The 20,725-nt window shown below is 36.3% G+C and overlaps 1 protein-coding gene across 4 annotated transcripts in view; it reads right to left on the bottom strand.

Annotated features, from left to right (window-relative positions):
• PHF14 (PHD finger protein 14) overlaps window positions 1-20,725 on the bottom strand; it is a 166,584-nt gene that overhangs the window by 121,260 nt on the left and 24,599 nt on the right. For all 4 annotated transcript variants that reach the window (XM_075419260.1, XM_075419261.1, XM_075419259.1 and 1 more), the window contains exons 5-12: window positions 19,944-20,103; window positions 12,475-12,586; window positions 10,251-10,388; window positions 8,218-8,364; window positions 4,324-4,594; window positions 3,631-3,737; window positions 2,033-2,128; window positions 350-453 (exon numbers count right to left, since the gene is read on the bottom strand). In XM_075419260.1, the coding sequence (XP_075275375.1) occupies window positions 350-453; window positions 2,033-2,128; window positions 3,631-3,737; window positions 4,324-4,594; window positions 8,218-8,364; window positions 10,251-10,388; window positions 12,475-12,586; window positions 19,944-20,103 (1,135 nt within the window). The remainder of the gene's footprint in view (window positions 1-349; window positions 454-2,032; window positions 2,129-3,630; window positions 3,738-4,323; window positions 4,595-8,217; window positions 8,365-10,250; window positions 10,389-12,474; window positions 12,587-19,943; window positions 20,104-20,725) is intronic.

Genomic DNA, 20,725 nt, shown 5'->3' on the forward strand with positions numbered 1-20,725 from the left:
CAGCAGCAGTGTTCGCAAAATCATTAAACAAAGATGACTACATTCAAAAGACAAGATGACCAGTTAAAAGTTTTCACATCACAGAGACAAATGACCCTTCTCTTTCAGCTGTAAAGAGTTACCTTTGTCCTTAAAGCACTGCTGTCATATTAGAAAAAAACCCCAAACCTTACTGATGTGTGCTAAGGTGAAGATTTCACTACTGTTCAACTTAGCCTTCAGAAGTAAAATGTACAGTTGTGAAGCATTTTGTTAATCAAAACCAAAGCAAACAATTTTATCTAAACATTTTAGTGAAACTATAACTTACTAGATATTGTATCTATTCTGTCAAGACTTCATTACTTGCCTATAAAGTACAGCTGGAAGTATAGACGTCTTTTGCGTTCCTCCTTCCTTTTTACTTGGTTTCCTTTCCTTAGGAGCACGTAAAATTGCTGGTATGTTCAATTTCTATTGGATTTGAACAAATGCAGTATACATGAGTCTTCAGAATTTTAGGGAATATCACTCCAGTCTCAAGAACAAGACTCAAATTATGAGTGGAAAATCGCTTAGCTAGCTATATTGCAGACAAGAGCTACTACAGATGTTTATATTACAAAATCATACTGGGATAAAGTAATATTGCACTAATTTTTTTTTCAATTCAATGAATAAAAATGCATTCAAATACTAGCTTTTAAAATTTTTCTTCAAGCTTCAAATAGAGGGGTGGACAAGGATGCATTTGTCTAGGCAGCTGAAACAAACAAAGGCAAATTCACAAAATCGACAGAAGAATACTGGGGCAGTTTATTTTCCCCAACATCCCAGCTACACTGGTGCTCGACAGGTTAATTAGAAAAATTATCTTATTGGACCAAGCCCTCCACAAAGCAGATGAGATTCTCTTCGGGTTTCTACTAATCTGCAGCATGCTAGCTTCTCAGACAGCAACCATCTATCAAAGTCATTTCTCAGCAGCCCCGTGGGTCTGCATCTGTTCAACCAACTGGAAAAAAAATGTCATGCAAGCTGTGCAAATGAATTCTACGTAACTTTTCTTCTTTTTTTTTTTTAATTTAGTAACATTTGCACCAGGAAATATATTTGTGAATACTTACTCAAAGCCATCTTAAAAAGGAGGGGAAAAAAAAAAATATCTTGATTCAAGAGACACGTTATGTGAGAATCTTTCTTCACAAGTAGAAAAGACAGGCGGACAAATAAACCAGAAAAAGCTAGCATACTGTAAGAACTACTACTGCATAAAGAAAGGATAAGCTTTATTTTCTAAAGAGCAGCACAAACTCAGCAGTACCAAAGGGCACAACAAAACTGTGTGTATGTCTGCATTTTCACAATGAACAGTTTCGTCAAATTTTCCTCAAAATCATTATTGGAAATCATTTCAGTCTCTCTCTGACATCCAAAATGTTCGTTGTCATTTAATACTTTTGACACAAAACATATATCAAAACATGGCAAGAATCTATACTTCTTTCTCCCATGCGTATCAATGAGAACAAAGATAACTGCTGGCAACAGGAAGTAATTCAGATTTTCTGTTCTCCTAGATATTTATATTCATTTCACCAAAATATTCTGCTTTGTCCAGTTAAAAACCATCACATATATACTGTAGTTTTAAAGATTTATATCTTATAAAAGCCATAAAGAGCTATTGTATCATTTGAAGCCTACAGTAACTAAGCACAAAGTGGAGACAAAAATGGTAGGATTAACTCACGCTTCATGTTAAAGTTCATCACAAATGACAGGTCAATCAGTTATACCAAATGAAAGAATTTTGCAAACAAGACTGCTATTACAACAACAAAATTAAGCTACAAGTTCCCAGTAGGTGGTTTGCAGAAGTCTAGATATTTCAATCAGGAAACATTATTCCCAGAGTAAAGCCTGGGTCTGATCAAATCAAGGTATTTGGTCACAGAAGTGACAGACAGAAACAAAAAGGCCTATCCTTGGAAAACCAGGTCTGCCTATGAACTATAAAAGGGGGGGGGGGGTGGTGGAGAAACCAACCAACCTGTCCAATGATTCTACCCAGCAGAGCCCAAATGCCTTGCCCTTCATTTCGCAGTTTCCCATTCATATTTTGTAGCTCTTCCAAGGACTCACACAGCTGAAGAGTTAAAGAAAAAAACAACAGGAATGAAAATCCACTAACAACTATCTAATAAATTTTATTAAACTTCTTACCAATCTAGGGTGCATTACTTTATTGTGGGATTAAGAAACAATCAAACTCATGTCAATATAGCTGAGACCAGTGCAATCATTCAGCAATTTAATGGAACTAAGATGAAAACCTGGGCAGCCACCTATCTTGTAAAGATCTGAAGCATTTCAGCTTGAGTATAAGGTTTCATAAAGTCAACTAGAAAACAAAACTAAAATACAGTGACATCTTGTATATGTTCTCCACACTACTTCAGCACCAAGAGTATAACAAATAACCACATAAATGAATTCAAGCTCTATATTGCATTATCATAGAGCATTCACTCACTCTTACAGAAAAAGATGTAATTTATTAAAGGATGCAAGCAGACAAAAATGGTTTTTTTTCTTCTGGAAGTAACTGTTAGTTACCACACAGCATATAAAACCTATTAATTTGCTGAAAAGCCCCCCACACAATCTCCTTCTCTTTATCATCTTTGGGCAGTTCACAAGGACCTGCTGCTTCATTTCCGTATGTTCTTATTTAAAACACACACCCAACAGTTTAAGATTTAATAGTAACACTATTTTTTGTCATCACTAACCATCATTTTATATGTTGCTGAATTCAGCAAGAATTGCAGCATGTCATCTGTCACAAAAGACACAGTATTTTTATGTTGCATTTAAAAATATTTAAAGATTAAAATAAATAAATAATTATTTTGTAAAAATGCAATTTAAAAAAACACTTTTTTAACCATGATGATTAGTTAATAAAAAATTACACTAGCAACATTTTGGGAGAGCAATGCCATCATTTATGGGTCCCAAATCTCCTGTTCTCAAACAAAACACTCCGAGGACACTATGGATGAATACTGATTATTTCAGCCTGAAAAATTTAAGTCACTAAATCTAGGATGAACACAACTGCAGTAGAAGCTGACATAAATAAATAAATAAACAAACACTGACAATCCTAGTTTCCTAATTACGAAGTAGGATTCCAAGCAAGTTCAAAAAGAACCTAGAGCTACACACCAACAAAACAAAGCAAAACAAAAAAGAAAAAAAAAAACCAGAGAGAAAGAAAGGACTCAAATTCTGTTGTCTCAAAGCCTCAAAAGAATGAAAAAAAGCAGGGCCTTAAGACACAATTCACTCATGAGAGGGATCTGTCTGTCCACATGCAATTCGTTACCGGAGCTCTCAGTGGGGTCAGTTACAGAACTTGTGCCCAGCCGACATTTTGCAAGTTGATTCTGCTTGCATGGGGCTGGAGGCAGTGGAACACAGAATATTTTTAAAAGAGGAAAAATATTTTTAAATACTACTTTTAAACAAAGAATGGTTTGTATCTTTCTTTCCAAGTCATTTTGTTCGGAAAGCAAAATGCTATAAAAGTTAACAGCAGCAATACTAAAACTGTACAATGGTTTATTATCCCTTTTTCTTCACCTTATTATACTCCACATGAAGTTTTTCTTGCTCATTTTCTAATTTATCCTTGATATTCTTCTGTTCAGCCATATTCTCCTGGATTTGAATCATGCGCATATTTCTCTCTATTTAAAAGAAAATTGCATTACTATTCTTGGCTATACTTTCCAGTTTTATGCACTGAAAAAAGTGAAGCAATGAAAAGCATAAAACCAAAATAACAAAAACACAAAACCATAGCCTACAGGTTTATTACACAAACTGAACAGAATGAACAGTTACAACATTTACTTTCTGCTGCATAACTAGCATAGTTATTTAAACAGTGAGCTTTGATCAGTCATGTAGTTTCCAGTCCCAACGACAAAATCACACTATTACACACAGAAAGGGAGGAAAACGCAAGAAAAAAAAAACAAACGACACCAAAGGTACCTATGCTTCCACTCCCTTCCTAGCAAAGACACTGCCTCCTGTTCATATTTGAAAGGTTTTCTTCTTTTCTGAAATTTTTTTTTCAAAAATCACTACCTTTCTGTGTAAATACAGATACCAAATAACAATATACCTGATCTAAAATGAAGCCATAATTCATATTTATCTATCAATAACGAAACACAAGAAAAATTAAAAAGCCAATGAATCAGCACAGTACAGATACAGCATAATGATACTTTTTAATGGAGAAAAATATGCAATTTTCATTCTTACCAAGGTAATAATTCACAAAATCAGCAGTGAGAGCTGGTTGTTTATGTTTTCTTCTTCCATCAACACTGGAACTAGTATCTGAAGTATCCACTGGAAAAATGTCTGTACTAATTCCCATTAACTCAGCTTTGCGCATAAGCTTACGTATGGCTGAAGCACTGCTAGTAAGTGGTCGTGGTAGCTTCTCCCTGGGAACCCAAGCCTGAGGCCTGGTGGTGCGGGCCAGCTCCGCCTTGGCACGATACTGCTGTAGCCTGGCATTGATTCGAGCCTGCAATAAAGAATTCCATAAATTAAAAACATAAGGGAACAATTCAAAATTGATTTTGAGTTATATCCTTTTGGAACACCTCTGCAATTTATTTGTATTTTATAAGCTGCACGATCTAATTAACACTATTTTCATTCTGGAACACTATGAGTCAAGAAACAGTCACCAATACACATATTTGATTTTACTTCAAAACACATACACAAATAATATTGTCCTTTCACTAGGTTTTGGACGTATTCAGAGTTTCTTAATGAGATGTCCCCACCAATGAAAGCAGCACAAATGACTGCTGGCTTTCAGAAAATCCCTTCTAATAATGATAATTTGATGGGACTGTGAAAACTCACCGCTGGAAAAAGCCTTGGCTGACCTATCAAAAATACATTTAGATACACTTTAAATTGGTATCTACATGAGCAACAGAAGTTGATGAATAGCATTTTTGCCATATTTGACATCTTCTCATAGGAACTCCTTTCCCAATGCCACATCTCCTTATATATGTTAAACTAGCTGATTATAACGTGCCAAAAACACAATCCGAACAGAAGTGAAGTAGGCAAGAGAAGCTCACAGTATGTATTGTTGATGACATCTGTATATTTGTGACCATCTGGGAGACCAACCCCAGAAGATCAAGTTGTCACTGACAGTAGAAAAACACTGTCTTGCGCGAACTCTGTGTAGTGGCAATTCCAGCAGAAAATGACATCAACATACAAACCTTCAGAGACAAAACTCCAGCTGACTATCAGTTGAAGTTGTTTACTTGCCTGCACAAAGAAGAAACTAAACTAATCCAACTGCCCCACCATATGGTATGAGATACTCCTGAGACAAAAGCAAAAAAGTGTGCATATATACACGCTACGGTTAAGGAACATCTCTGATTACAAATAGCATCGCTAAAGGTAATACTACAGACACTTTAACACACGTTACCTTATTAGGTCTTGAACACTGATGACCAAGAAACACGGCCAATGTGACTTGCAGACCAGCTCTGACCCAAAGGCTTTTTTCTTGGACCCACAGCAGCAAGCAACAGATCCACCTAAAGCCACCGCCTCGCTTTGTTCTCCACTTGAAGGACCAAGGATGGTTTATAGTTTCCTCATCTAAGATGCTTCTTTACTGATTACATGCTCCAGTCTGAAACCCTTGGGGTCATTTAAGATGTCATACAACTGTATACCTAGAGCTTTATTCCAGATGTAGATGGCATTAAAATGACTAATGTCTAAATGAAATCCTGAACTTAAGTTACTTGGACTTAAGCAATTTTCAAGTATACGCTTCACTCAGGGAATGTATATTTCCTTTATTGATATAAAAAGAGTATTTCAAAGTAGAACATCTTCCAACAATCCATAACAGTCCTAGACAGCTTTATATGTTATAGTCTCTAGCGGGATTTACTTTCCCGAGCCACAGGACTTGCCAGACCACAGGCTCAGCTATTCCTGCTCAGTTATTTGGTGCTACAAAGCATCAAATATTTCTTTCTCCTCAAAAGCGTGTCTCAAAAATCCACTTTCACAATACCAGATAAATTCTTTGTATAACTACATACTTCTTTGTGTTAGCTCAGTATTTGTAAACCTTAATTAAGCCTATGAACTCCTGTGGAAGTGAGCTTTTGTATGTACATACATATATATACACACTATAAATATATATTTACTAATTAATCTTTTTAAACAGACTAAGCTGTCTCAAGATTCTTAGTTCTTAGACAAAATCCTAATTTAACAAAGATAGTTGGACGTGAGAAATGGGATGGTAGGAAAAATTTCTTTACTGAAAGAGCAGTCAGGCATTGGAACAGGCTGCCCAGGGAAGTGCTGGAGTCACTGTCCCTGGAGGTGTTCAAAAACCATGTAGATGTGACACTTCGAGACATGGTTTAGTAGGCACGGTGGTGTTGGGGTGACGGTTGGACTTGATGATCTTAGAGGTATTTTCCAACCTACAATTCTATGATTCTATGATTTACTGGTGGGGTTTTAACTTCCTCACGCAGACAACACAGGGTAAGGTAAGGGGTGAAATCATACACACTTCGGGTCAACTCCTCAGTCAAACATTTCTAGTATGTAGTAAGTACCCGTTACAGTTCTGCATTTCTAAAAAGGCACAGAAACAACTCAATTGCCTCTTAAAATCCCAATACATACAATTGGACATAGAAATGTGTTTTTCAAGCATCCAGTCTGTTTCCATCCATTTAAACTCAGGCGCACACACACAATGCTAACACAAACTCAAACAATGCCAGAGCCATCAATACTGAAATCGAGTGGTTATACAAAATGTATGCAAGTTATCAAATTTGTATCAAGGTGCCTATGACACCTTGTTAAGTAATTCCACCTGCAGTTTTCAGCATTCATTCTTTCAGTTTCTAAGCATTTAATCCAAATAATTTGGATTAAAAAAATCTGCAGGGTCTTGGTTTGGGGGGAAGAGGAAGAAGAGAGGGAAATGCTAGGAACTTATCAGCATTATCTGCACTGCTTAACAAATGCATGAAAACAGAGCTAATAAGCCCTTCTGGACCCAAACTGAGTCTGCACTTACCATTATGCTGGGTAGTATTCATATTACTGCGATTTCTCCACCACACAGGTGCATTTCACGTAACTGAGATCTGAGTGTATTCAGCAAGAATTATGTAACCAGTTTTAAATCGAGCTACATAAAGCTCAATACAAAACCCACAGAAATATTTTATTCAAAATTTTTCTGTGACAGAGCTTGCTCATATTCATTCTCACATGCACAGGTCATTTTAATTTAGTATTATTTTCACCTACTCAAAGATCTCTGAAGAACCAGAAAGGTATGTTTTTTTAAATAAAAATTTTAATGATATGAAGATTTATTTTCTGATCATTACACTACAGCTCTCTCTTCAGAAAAAAGCAGTTATTTCTCTCCCATAACTTCCTTCAGAAGGACTGAAACCTTTACATCAACAGGGCATTTATCAGTTGAGCTTATGCAGTAACTAATAGTTTTACATGGATCTGCCACTAGATAGGGATATCGACTTTGCCTAAGATTTGCAGACAACTCCCACCCAGCAGCGCAGACTCGGTTTCCATACCTACATAATTTTTTGTCTAGGAAATCTTAACTATGAAAAAAAACCAGCATACAAAATTCTACATAGGCCTACAAAAAGTGAAAAAGGATCTAACAAGAAAAACCTTTAGGCAAGCTAAACTATTATGCCAAGTTCAATATATTACTAAGCAAAAAAAGTGGATTTTTACTGAACTCAGATGTAGAAATATACCTAATTTCTTGTCTTTTTTTGTTAAGAATCTTGAAGAAAATGTTCAACAAAATCTATGAATTACAATGGAAATGTAATTATCAACCTTTTACCACAAAACCAAAGTAAGATTTTTCAAGTCAGACAAGCATAGATATTCCTACCTAATAACAGAGAGAGACTAAAATGTACAAATTCACTGCTTCGTTAAATGACCATGCACTATCAATATATTTCACATTTCATTTCCTACCATAATAACAATTTCCCATCCTCTTCATTTCTTTCTTGTTTAACATGGATGATTAGTATAGACACATTTGTGTCATGAATACAATACCTGAGCTTCTGGTGAGAGCTGTTTTTCTCTCTCCTGCAAGGACATTTTACAGTAAGACTGTAATGCCAAGTAGTTCTTCCGCTTCCATTTTCTGTCTAACCTGTCTGCGTGCTGTTTACAATAAGCAAAAAAAGGGTCAGCTATATCCTGTTTCAGAGAAAACAAAGGGGAAGGAACAAAAACAAAGTAAGACATACAAGGTCAAAAGGCTCTTAACAGCATAAACATTCTGGCAATCAGTTCTCATGCTCAAATTGACGTTTTTAAAAACAGCTAATATGTATGTTTCTAAATCAATTTTGTCACGTTGATGTAATTTATCATACAAAGTGTTTTTCCACTGTTTTCATTGTGTGACCCTAAACGTTTTTAAGTGCACCAACTATTCAACTCTGCTGTTCAATCTGTAGTTTCTCATTCCCAGAAGAAACAGCAGAAGAAATTCCCACGTACAAATTCGTAAACTCATAGCATGTATTGTTAACTTTGTGCTGCTTCACTGTGTAATTTTTTGCATTATATCCTACAAGCGATCAGCAATTCTGAAACATATTCAGTTTTCTCAAATGATTTTCCAAATGTTTTTGGTGGCTATATCCCCACATGATTTACCATATCTTAGACGGTATTTTTTTTTTCCATTCTTCATGCTTCGCGCCATCAGATCTGCACATTATCATGGCTCTAAGTTTATAGCAAGTTCTTGCACTTGCAAACCTTGCAAGCAGACTACAAATATCCGAGCCATGAAGAAATATGGTTTGAGAGTATATTTCATTGCCAGTATATTTTCAAAAGTGTAGAAATGTTATCATAAGTGTACAGACTAAGAACTTCAAGCAGTCTTCCTTCATAAAGTAATAAAAATATTAATAATTTGCCTGCCAAATTTTCCTTTACTCCACCCATAAAACACAGACCTACAAAATCTACACAGGCTTTCCTTAAAAACATACTTTATTTTTACTTACAATTTCACAGTGTGTGACAACTTACTTACAAAAATTAGCAGCACTCTAAAATGAGATTCTGTGAGGCCCTGATTAAAAATATTTTGGTTACAGAAAACGTGAGAAAATTTTAAGGTGTAAAGGCAAGTAAATGCATATACCTAGAAGAAATCCATACAGCGTGTTCGAAGACTCAACGTTACACATAATTTATTATGACAACAACAATGAGGTAATTGTACTATCTTCCTATTTATCAATCTCACAGAAGAATTTATTTTGGGATTCCTTTAAGGACAACTTAGTGGCCCACTGTTTTCATAAACAAAAGTATCAGTGTCAATAGTGCATGTGATGCTTGTTTGTGCTTTACCTGTGGTACTTCCTAAAGCAGTAAGAAGTTAAATCGTGCAGCTATGAACATGACAAGCTTAATCCAAATGATACATATCAGGATGAAATTTGGCAACGTAACAGTACTTATACCATGAAAACTAATTCAGAAGTAGGAGCTTCAAATCTAAATTGCTTTAATCATATTACAGGCAGAAAACTGGTAAGAACAGATATTAAAAAGTTATCAGTAAGTTATAAATGTTTGCTCTTCATTCTGATTCCTAATATAAATGTTACCACAAGGAAAGTCATATACCCATACTGCAATTTGAAGAAAATACTGGCAGACATGCATGAAAGAACAGCATTAGAAACGTAGTTAATTTCTCAAGAAAGTCCTATTTGTTATGAGAGAGATATTACTATACCACATAAACACCTAGGTAAGTATGTCATCATAGGTGAAGTTCAAGAATTAGAGTCAGAATTCACATCTGTATTGACTGACAGCCTATTAAGTCAACTTCTGTGTTAACCTTTTCTATCCCTCTTTCCAGACCATTTCAAAAGGTGCTCAGAGTTGGACAATTTGGTAAACAAAGAACCCTCCCTGGACAGTCCCTTTACTCGGCCTATGACTTGCTATTGATTTACAAAAACTTTGTTCAGGCTTCGTGAGCAAAAAAGGCACAATTTCAGGCCATCGCCACAACCTTTCAACACAACTCTTATTCTATCCATAGCTACCTCTTCTGCTGCTGCTTCTGAGAGGAGGCCTTCCTTCTGAGCGCACGTCACATGGAAGTAAGCTCTGCACATCCCAGCATCACAACTAATGCATACACCAGTCCTGGCAAAACGAGGATCTTCACAGAAACTGCATTCCTTTATAAAGAGAGTGAAAAATGCCACAGTAAATATTTCAGGTGTGTTTTGCCTAATATTTGATAGTTTACGTCTTACACATAAAAACCAAACAGGTAGCTTACTCCGGACACCAAGTGTGCTGCTGACAATTGACAATACTTCAAACTTCATCCCTTCCCAATCCCCACTATTGATTTCTTTTTCAAACAGCAACAGAACTGTGTTTAAACAACCTAAACAGCATGTTGGATGAATTTTTATATGAACTTCCATGTCTCGTATTCCCCTTAAGAGCAACAACTAAATACCACCCAAGCAATTCATGCACAATTACTTACACAAAAGTAAGGTATCATAAAACAACATTGCTGCTCAGCAAATGTTCAATTTTCAACAAGTTCAGAGGACAAACAACAAGAAAAGAGCAGTGCTCTGGATGACTGAAAAGCACAGATAATTACACACATGTCCTTTGACAAGCAAAGACTGAGAAGCAAATGCGTGACAATGCAGAAAGAAATACTAAAGAATCTTAAATATCAGTAAAGGAGGTTGTGATTCACTTCAACACTGCACTTGGGTATCAGCTACATGCATTTTAGGCACAGCCCTTTGCAACACAGCGAACTGGTATCTCTTAATGTGACTTGGAAAAAAAAAAACAAACTTATTATATACAGGCATGCATTTCTTGATCCCTCACACGCTAAATACAGAGCAAAGCTGTGCACCACCTACAGAAAATAATCTCCACACAGAGAGTTAAAACAAAACCAGAAAGCAATGGGAAAGAAAACTCAGTGATTGAAGAATCTCAAAACACAACATACACTACCCTAAAAGCACACCCTTTACCTGTGCAACACCAACACGTAACAGGTAAGAAATGAAGTGAAAAAGGGTATTATATTAAGCTGGTTTTGCAGGTGGAAATTTAGCTAAGGAAGCTGTAATTTCCACACCTGATACAGCAAACAGCATTTGTTTACATCTCTGCAAGAGTCATGAATCCTCATCTGTGAAGTTCACTTACCTTATGATAATGAAATACACCCAGATTCTTAGCCCTGCTCCTACACATCATTCATGTTCATAAAAAAAAAAATGCATGATACATTGCAACAACAGTTTGTAGGGTTTTGGGAACTTGCTCCAACTTTTTTTTATACAAACATTTCTAAACAGTACTAACTGCCTCAACAGGCCCATGCTGAACATGCTTCTGATACAGGTATGTTGCACACAGGCAACCCAAAGTGTTTTAATTTATTTTATATATTATATGTATTTTTTAAAATGTACTATGTATTTTCATTTAGTATTCAACGTGACAAATGGACATTCCAGGAAATGAACTTGACTATGCACAAACGACGCATTAGAACAGCAGGAGTACAACCACCTTCCCTCACATTGGCCTGATACATGTGGCTTCTCCACACTGTCCCCATCAGCTACAGAAACAGTATTTAGCAAATTACTGGGTGCTGTCCTCTGCCCAGTGCCACGGTTTTCTGTATGGTTCGTATATGATCATTTTCATCTGGATTGAAAACGTATGCACCTACAACCATCCTAATTTGGAGCTATGTTTCAAGTTCAAGTTGAGGGCCCCCTGTTGTTGTGAGTTTTCTTAAATACTGCTTTGCAACAACCTTTTTTTTTATGAATTCTAGCTTACAATGCTATAGACCCTAAAGTAATTCTTACTGAAAGTGCATCTGTCACTTTCTTAATCAACCTAACTTTCCATTTCTCATCCCATAAATCCTCTTCACTTTCTATCCACATTTTGGCAACTTGCCACTAACTGACTGCAAAAGAAAGTAATTGGCACCTGCAAAAAAAATAAGGGAAATTAGGGGGAAATCAGAACAGAAATGACGAAATTATGGAGAACCGTGGTAAGAAAAATAGAAAGAAAGAGGCAGGGAAGAGCAATGGTATAACAACAATTAACAAACTTCATTTCACTTTTAGTCCTGAACCTCACTGCAATTGCTATTAACGAGAAAAATTAAGTTGAGAAGATGTATGTTATTCTACTACATGTAAAAATATAAAATAAAGCTGCTTGCTGGCAGTACATCTCTTCTAAACTTACCTTGGCACCGTACTTTGAATAATTCATTTCAGTAAGCGTTACTGGCCGCAGTTTGTCAATATCTCCAAATGCCACTCCTGGAACATAGAGGGCACAAACAATATGGACCCACCTAAAATAGCAGATAAAATTAGATTACCGTTATCTACGTTCTGTTCCTGTATTATACTCACCACATGCAGATTTCAAAGTGTCTGGTAGATGTTACAGATGCTAGAAGAAATGTGTTTGAAGGAAAGTACATTAGAAGCAGGGAGAGAACACATATTTGGAATTCAGCAGCTCACACACACAACAGAATAAGGTTTTTCAAAGCCACTGGGATCACTCTGCCTGTCTGGATCTAGGGCTGGGCTACCATCACCTTTCTGTTCTGATGGCTCTCACCTGGGGCTCAACCCCACTTTTTATGCAACATGAAACATATATGAAGATTTTGATATTACTTTTAAAGCTAAGGCAGACAGACATTTTCATGACAGGGTGAGGCAGGGGGAAGGGGAGGAACAAAATTGTAGAGGTAGTCACAGTAACACTGAGCTCTAGGAATACAACTGTGAAGTACCTACAACACAGCATCAGTCAGTCTTCGAACTGTTACAGTTACACCCGTTAGTATCAGCAAAACTACTTTTAAGCCACATGGACAGTATCTGTATTCAGTTATAAACATACCTGAGTTGTATTACACAAATGCCTATGAAACTCAGATGAACAGACTGTTACTTAGCTATACTCTTCTTCACTGGCCATAAACAAACTGGAGGGCAATAGGTCTAAATTTCCAGCCCTGAGGGGCATAAAATGAGACAGTATGAACCCGCACCTTGGTATCTAGTAATTAAATACAACACAATGATAAAGGCTTCAGCCTTAAGTCTGACTTTGACAGACATCTTCATTATCTCCTGACACTCTCAGTTACCAAAAGACAGCCTTGCAGCAGAAGACACATTTTCTTCTTCTTATAGAATGAACACTTTCTAAAAGATCCAACTCTCATTATTACAAACCATCAGCTAGTGACAAACTCAAAATCTGTTCTACATAGCATGCACAACTCAAATTAACTGAGACAAACTACTCTAAAAAGTGTTCCTCCCCAAAATAATCGTTCTGTTTTATCAAAATTCCAAAAACTATTTGCTACCCCTTGCTAAGTCACTGGGTGGGAGCAAACTGTCATAGACAGATGAAGTTTGCTACTCTCTGTTATCTTAAAATATTCAAGAAAACAGCCTTACAACTGCAGAGGTGTGTAGCTACCACTTTCAACCTATGAGCTCCCATATGACTTGGGATACAACTAGACACTTTGGACGTAACTGAGCTGAAATATCCTTTGTTTGACCTCTAGACAGCAAGTCAATTCAGCACTTCACGGTCTTTCCAGACATTAACAGCAAATATATCACTAGTGAAGACTAACGCTTCTGTTCTAACAGAATCACAGAATCTGCTCCCTGTATTCAAGAAGACTCATGATGATGCCAGAAACACTTCTTCCCTTGGCTCTTTCATTACCCACATACTGCAATTTTCCAATCTCCCTAAACAGCAGGGGTTCAGCACAGACCTGTTACCACCCACCTAAACATGCATCCATACAGCTATGCTCTTTTCTTGCAATCTTCTACCACTGTTCAGCCTATCTCCTCTCCCTCCTCTTTGTTTTGTGTGTCTATAAAAAAAAAAAATTCAACTAGGACCAGCACAGTAAGATCCTAGTTTTAGCTGCACTTAACCGCATGTTTATTAACATGATTTCTCATGTTTCCCACATCAGCACGTTTCTCCTCAGGGATCCTTAGACCTGCAAGGCTGGAATTTATCATACTCAGAATTATTAAATTTCATGTTAATTATATATGACTCCTATATCCAAACGGAAATTCAAAAAAGTTAGATATGAAAGACTCAATAGCAAGCTCAAGAATAGATATACATATAAGTCTTTACAAAAGAAAACAATGATCTTGCAACGTACAAAACTGGTGGATAGACTATTTATTTAGCATTTTCCCAAAAAATAGTCCACGATAATAACTGGATAACAGAAAAATCCTAGTAATGGTAAGAAACTACTTAGAAGCCACTAACTCACTTCACTACAACAAACTCCTCCATAAATCTAACATAAGTCACAACACTGACTTATGCATAGTGTCATATCTGACAAGGCTCTTCTCACCTGTCTATTAGAAAACAAGTTTTTACCCTATTGCTAAATCACTCAGGTTTGAGATGCTAAGTGGTAAATTCCCTTTAAAACATGAAAGCTTAAAACAATGAGAAGAATGTATATACCAAATACACATTTATATGCAACAACTGCATTGCTTTGTCTTTACAGATTTTATTAGGGTTCTCCACATCCACAAAAGGGTTTAGTCACAGCACTGTAACTACTTGAAGACTCAAAGAAAATTTAAAGATGAGTTACAACCTTGTCTTTAAATAACATGATACAAATATGACAGCATACCAGCTGTCAGAGAACAAGCTGAGATACTCAAGTGTTCTGCCAAACTTCTTGCTGCTCAGATAGGGAGTAAAGCTCATTGCTGATTTTATTACAGTATAAACACTCCAGCATGCCAGCACAACCCCCTAACTTCATACAATGTTACATGCAAAAAATAATATTCTTCTCATTACTACATGAAAAATGCATCTTCCGTCTGTCTCCCCACAAAAGCAATCGAGGCACAAGATATTCCTGCGGGGGAGCAATGGAGCACCTGGTATCACGTTGTTGCAAATCAGTGGTTTGGATTGCTTAAAGAATCACTGTCAAAAGTATTTGCAAAAGTGATTTTAATAGGAATTTTTCTGCCCTTGCACACTGCATCCAGAACCACCCATAGTTTGGCCTCAATCACTACCATACTTTTAGGAAATATTAATCTACAAAAAAGTGTATGCATGTGCATAAATGTGTATTTTTGGTAAATATTAAGCATTTACTAAAATAAATACTTCATTTCAATGAGCATACTGTACTTGTTTTCAGAAGGAATCAAAATACTTTTTTTTTTTTAAAAAAAAAAGGTAAAACACCCCGTGCAGAATGAGACATGTAACCTTCAGATAAAGAGCTGCTTCTTTGTAAATAAAAAACATCTGAATTCTTTACGGCTTCTTTTCGCTACCCTTCCATTGATTTAAGACATGTTCTATAGGACAAATTTGTATGAACAGAAGGTACACATCTCTACAATTACAAATCTTCACAAAAATCCAAGGTTTTGGTTGGAGATTTTTGATAGTAAGTTTTAACACAGTCTCTTAAATGTACCCTCCAAAGTTCAATATAAAGATACACATCTTCTACAAGCAGCTGCTTCTCAATTTAATTTGCACAGTTTTTTCATGCTCCACTGGTGTATTAAATGCTGCTGCACTCCGTAGGAGTTTATCTATGATAAACCCAACAGCTGGCTGCTTGCTTCATACTGACCTTCTCAGAATGTTTTAGTACATGTCACCCAAGTATTACAGTACTACAGATTTAAACTGCCATTTCAGTGTGACTGGCACACAAGTGCCTCATTTCTATAACCACCTTTATGCGAACTCAGGCCTGAATCTTTATTACAAAACATACACAAGTCACTCAAGTTCACAGCTGAAGCAATTTCAGCTGCTTTTAACAGCAGTTCTAAATATTTTCCTGCTCATTTGTTTAGCTGCACATGTTTTAGAAGCTTGTAATTAAGACAAATTGGGTAATCAAAGAAGAATAATCTTCCTTGTTACTCTACCATCCATTTAGCTTGGAGCAATGATGACAGATGTTGATTAGGGAAAAAGAAAAACTCCATAACGAAACAAGGACAGAATTCATATTCTTTGGTAATAGCATTTTGAGAAATAAAATTTCATAAGTTCACATTTATTTTTTGTGCAACTGCGAGGTTAATGTGAAAAGGCTTCTGCTGAGAAATTAAGCACCTCATTATTCTAATGATTCACCTTTCACATAGGAACAGAGAAATTATTCCAACTTGATTACGAAGAGAAACTGAATAGGTTTGTTTGTGTAATTTCCAGCACCGACGCAAACGAAGAATTTCTTTTATAAAGGTGGTAAGGGGATGGAGAACAACGGTCAGTTATTTTTATTCAGTAGCCTCTCTCTGCTAGTATCTCAAGAAAAGAATTGAACTGGGTTGCAGTTTACTGAGTACAATGAAAACATAATGGACATTGCCTGCCCCAAGACCCTACCCTTAGCCTGTAGTGCCCCATTACCCTTGAGAATTTAAATTTGTAAATAAATGATAGAAACAGAGAGCACAGAAATTTTCACTTGGTAGTTAGTATTTGTTTTTTCTAGTACATAAGCTCTATTCATCTGGGGGAATAAACTTATTCATGATGGCCATATCACATTATCTAGCAGGTGAAAATACAGTAATAACGATAATAAATTAATGTGTTAATGCCCACAATCACCAAAGGCATGTGCTTCTGCAGAGAGAACCAGTGTCACAGAGAAAACACTTCCACATTAAACAAAAGCATACTACTATTTCACAAGAAGAAATTTAAGCAATTTTTTACATGTTGACTGTACTTCGTATTACGGTTACCTGGGAAATTATATATAGTGTTTAATCTGCCCTACAGAACACAGGGTTAAGAAGGCTGAAATAAAATTCGCCACATGATATTGATTCTCACATTTCCTAACTGTTAGACAACGGACTTTAGTCTTTGAAAACACTTTTTTCCATATAACAGCATTATCATTAAAATAGAAATCAGAACTGGAAACTAAAATTTGTTTAATTGTGTAAGAGTTTTATAAGGAAGACACACAGACACTGTGGAACATAAGACAGACTAGAAACTGAGGATCTGAACCCCGAAAGCATTTAAAAAGAAGCACAACTGCTTCTGTGAGGTCAAAATCATTCACTACAAATCCTGACCCACTTCTGTAACTTTTTTGTTTTAAAATAGCACAGTATTTTCTTCTACTTCCATTGTTTCCCCTTTATAAGATGCATGTAGAAGACACGAAGGGAAAAAAAAGATTTCTTTTCCGTACTGTATATATATACCTTTAAAATGCATCTCAGCTACAAACACAGAAGCTGAGCTCAATGTATATTCAATGGAGAAAGGCAGAATCCTGCAAAGGTTATTGCTGGCATCTGCATCCAACGGTCAAAGTTCAGTGTTATGAATATCCTCGTTATCTCTTTATTCCCAATACCAAAATCAAATTGTGTCTGCTATCAGGAAAAAATACAAACTAAGGGAGAAATGCAAGAGCACGTACAATTTAATCCACAAAGCTTGAATCAGCTTATGACATTGTAACACTGTATTTACTTTTCTGAACACAGACAACACAGTATGTCAAAAAAAGCTTTCCAAAACATCACTCTGAGCTCTGCTGAGCTTTTAATGATGGAAGGACCAGATTGTTACAGTATTAGAAACAGTAAAGTCTGTGTAAGACTGGAAAGAAAAAAAAAATATATATAGCAAACTGGGGAAAAAGGGAAAAGACTGACAGATATGGATATGCTTATGCACACATTACAAGACGGCTGTATAATTAAGCGATAACATATACAAAAGCTTGCTAACACAGGTTGTAATATTAAACTTCTACTTAATTTTAACTCACGTCCTAGTGTTTGTGCAAGTCTAACTAGGGAACTCCTCACAACGAGTAGGGAAAACCAAAGACCACCACAAACCAGCAGGTGAAGAAAGAGCGAAGGCATGGCTATATTTTGTGATTTGCTAGTACAAAAGATGTTGTTCTAAAATATATAGCTAAGTGTAAATAGCAATGTGTCTATGAATTCATGTTAAAAAATACAAATAGTTTTACAGTAACAGATGCTGACATTTCTGATTTTTAGAGCACTTAAAGTGTTTGTACTAATACTGAATATCTAACGGGATTCTTTCCAACTCACCCATCACCATCAGTAAGATATGTCTGCAGATTTTTATATTCCTACATCTCAAACAGATACATTGAAACAGGATTAATAAAGCTTCTTTCTCCTCTGAACAGCTTTACCAACTAATTATTGCCTTCCTGTATTAACATGATCAATGAAAAGCTTATGACAGGCCCAGCATCTGAAAGCTTTGTATATCACCACGTATCTACAATTTATGTAACTGTAAAATGTATGGAAAAAGAACTTAATTGTAATGGTCTTAAAAAAACAAAAAACCAAAACCACCTACCAAAAAATCAGTAACACTAGCCATAAATTAGACATCACTGATAACCCTGATCTCTCATTTATTATAGAAAATCAGTTAAAATTGATATCTACATCTTATTCTCCAAATGCGACAGGAATGGAAAACATCACAAGAATTAATCTGCTTACTCTCAAATTAGACCTAAACTCCTTCCTAAAAAGCCCATCTCTGGCTGGAAATTATCAGAAGTGAAGCATACTCTCAAAAATCAAGAACATAATTTTCATCATTCAAAATAATCATAACGTACTAGATCTGTCTGAATACCTTTAGCACAACTTCAATATAATTTTGTTACTTTCTTCCACTACTGACATCAGCAACACCCAGTCCTTAGCCCTCCCAAAAAGAAGCATGGAGTTGTCCTCTGACTTCCATCATACTTGAAAGTCGAGAGACTTGAGCAGAGTCTGTACAAGGATGCAGTGATGTTACCTTGCACGAAGCAGAATATCAGAAGAATAAAGTCTACTTTTCCTTCCTTCAAATGTAGCACAACTTTGATTTTTCCAACGGCCACATACTTCTCCCAATCCAGTACAACAAGAAGTCTGGAAGGTGTTTTTCTCCTCTGCTGTCGACTTCATCATTCTTTTTTGTGGCATTATTAACTAAAGAAGAGCACTTTGGTGTTTTGCTACTCTGCAGGACTAACCATGAAATACACACAATACTAGCAAGGCATAAAATGCAGCTTTCTAGCAGCTGATTAAACTGAACTAGCAGAACACATGTTCATGTTCTACCATGACTGACAGCAGGTACCAAAAAGTATAAGCTCAGTTACTGTCAGAGAACCACTGTGACCAGTCCCATCAGCTGGCCTTGCTGGAACATACTGTTACTATACAGCAGTGAGGCTCAAGGGATTCAAGCCCTGCTTTTCTCACTGCAACCTCCAAGCTTGAGCAAACCCAAAACAGCTACACAATTTTCACCTAGTACATCTTTTTCTCATAGGTCCGTAAGTCTTCATTCTCAAATTCACCTTAAGACAACATCTTCCTAATATTATAGTGGGCGTGAAGAATTTTAGAAGCACACAAAAAAATTAGGTGATTGACTGTCCAAAGAGCACCCAACTCTTAAGTGAGGTGAAAGAGAGAGGACATCAACAACAAAGTTTAATTTATGACACTGTCTTCTACAAGAACAGACTAGGGAAAAACCCAATCTTTTAAATGTAAGATGACATCAACTTCAAAACATCACTTCTTCAGCCTTACCTGCCTGCATCAGTCTCCTTGAAGATCCCATCCTGGTTAGGACACAGTTCACAACTGGGTGTGACACCACATTTGCATGCATCACAAAACCAAGGTTCCGTGGAATTTTCTGAAGCTGAGCTCATGATAGAGTCACTCTCTCCATCAACACCATAGCAACCTACACACACGAAAAATGGAAGACCAATATAAGGAAAGACAACTGTAAAAGCAGACAGTTGTGGTTTCAGCAGGAAACATACACAGATATACATTCAGAGGAATGACATTGGAAGTCCCAAGAAAGCTTATATTATTTTTGCAAATATATTATCTTTAGTGCCAAATTTACATTTCAAAGAGAACCTGATTCTAAGAAGCTATTTTATGCGACTGTCTTCGAGTACAACTGAAAAACAAGAAGAAAAAGGCTGGTTTACTTTATTCTTTTAATGATGCTTGGTGTTCTTCCAGACTATCCCTTAAGAAGGAAAGTAAGAAAACAAGACTTCAAGCAACAAACAAAGACTGAAAAAAACTCCAACCATTTATTCAAATAATATATTAAGTTAAAATGCCACAAGCTAAGGGAAAACTTTAAAAATCCCAATAAAACACTGATCAATTACACTATTTTATGGAGAAATTTACATGAACAGTTATTCATTCCTTTATTATTATCCTATAAGATGCTATATACCTCATCCCACTCCTCCAGTGTGGCAGGTCTAGCACTTATGTTGAGCTACCTATCGTCCCAAGCAACCTGTCAAGTCCACTTTCAGTTGGATCAACAGTCTAAC

The sequence above is a fragment of the Opisthocomus hoazin genome, chromosome 4 (assembly GCF_030867145.1).
Source record: "Opisthocomus hoazin isolate bOpiHoa1 chromosome 4, bOpiHoa1.hap1, whole genome shotgun sequence".
In the NCBI taxonomy this organism is placed as follows: Eukaryota; Metazoa; Chordata; class Aves; order Opisthocomiformes; family Opisthocomidae; genus Opisthocomus; species Opisthocomus hoazin.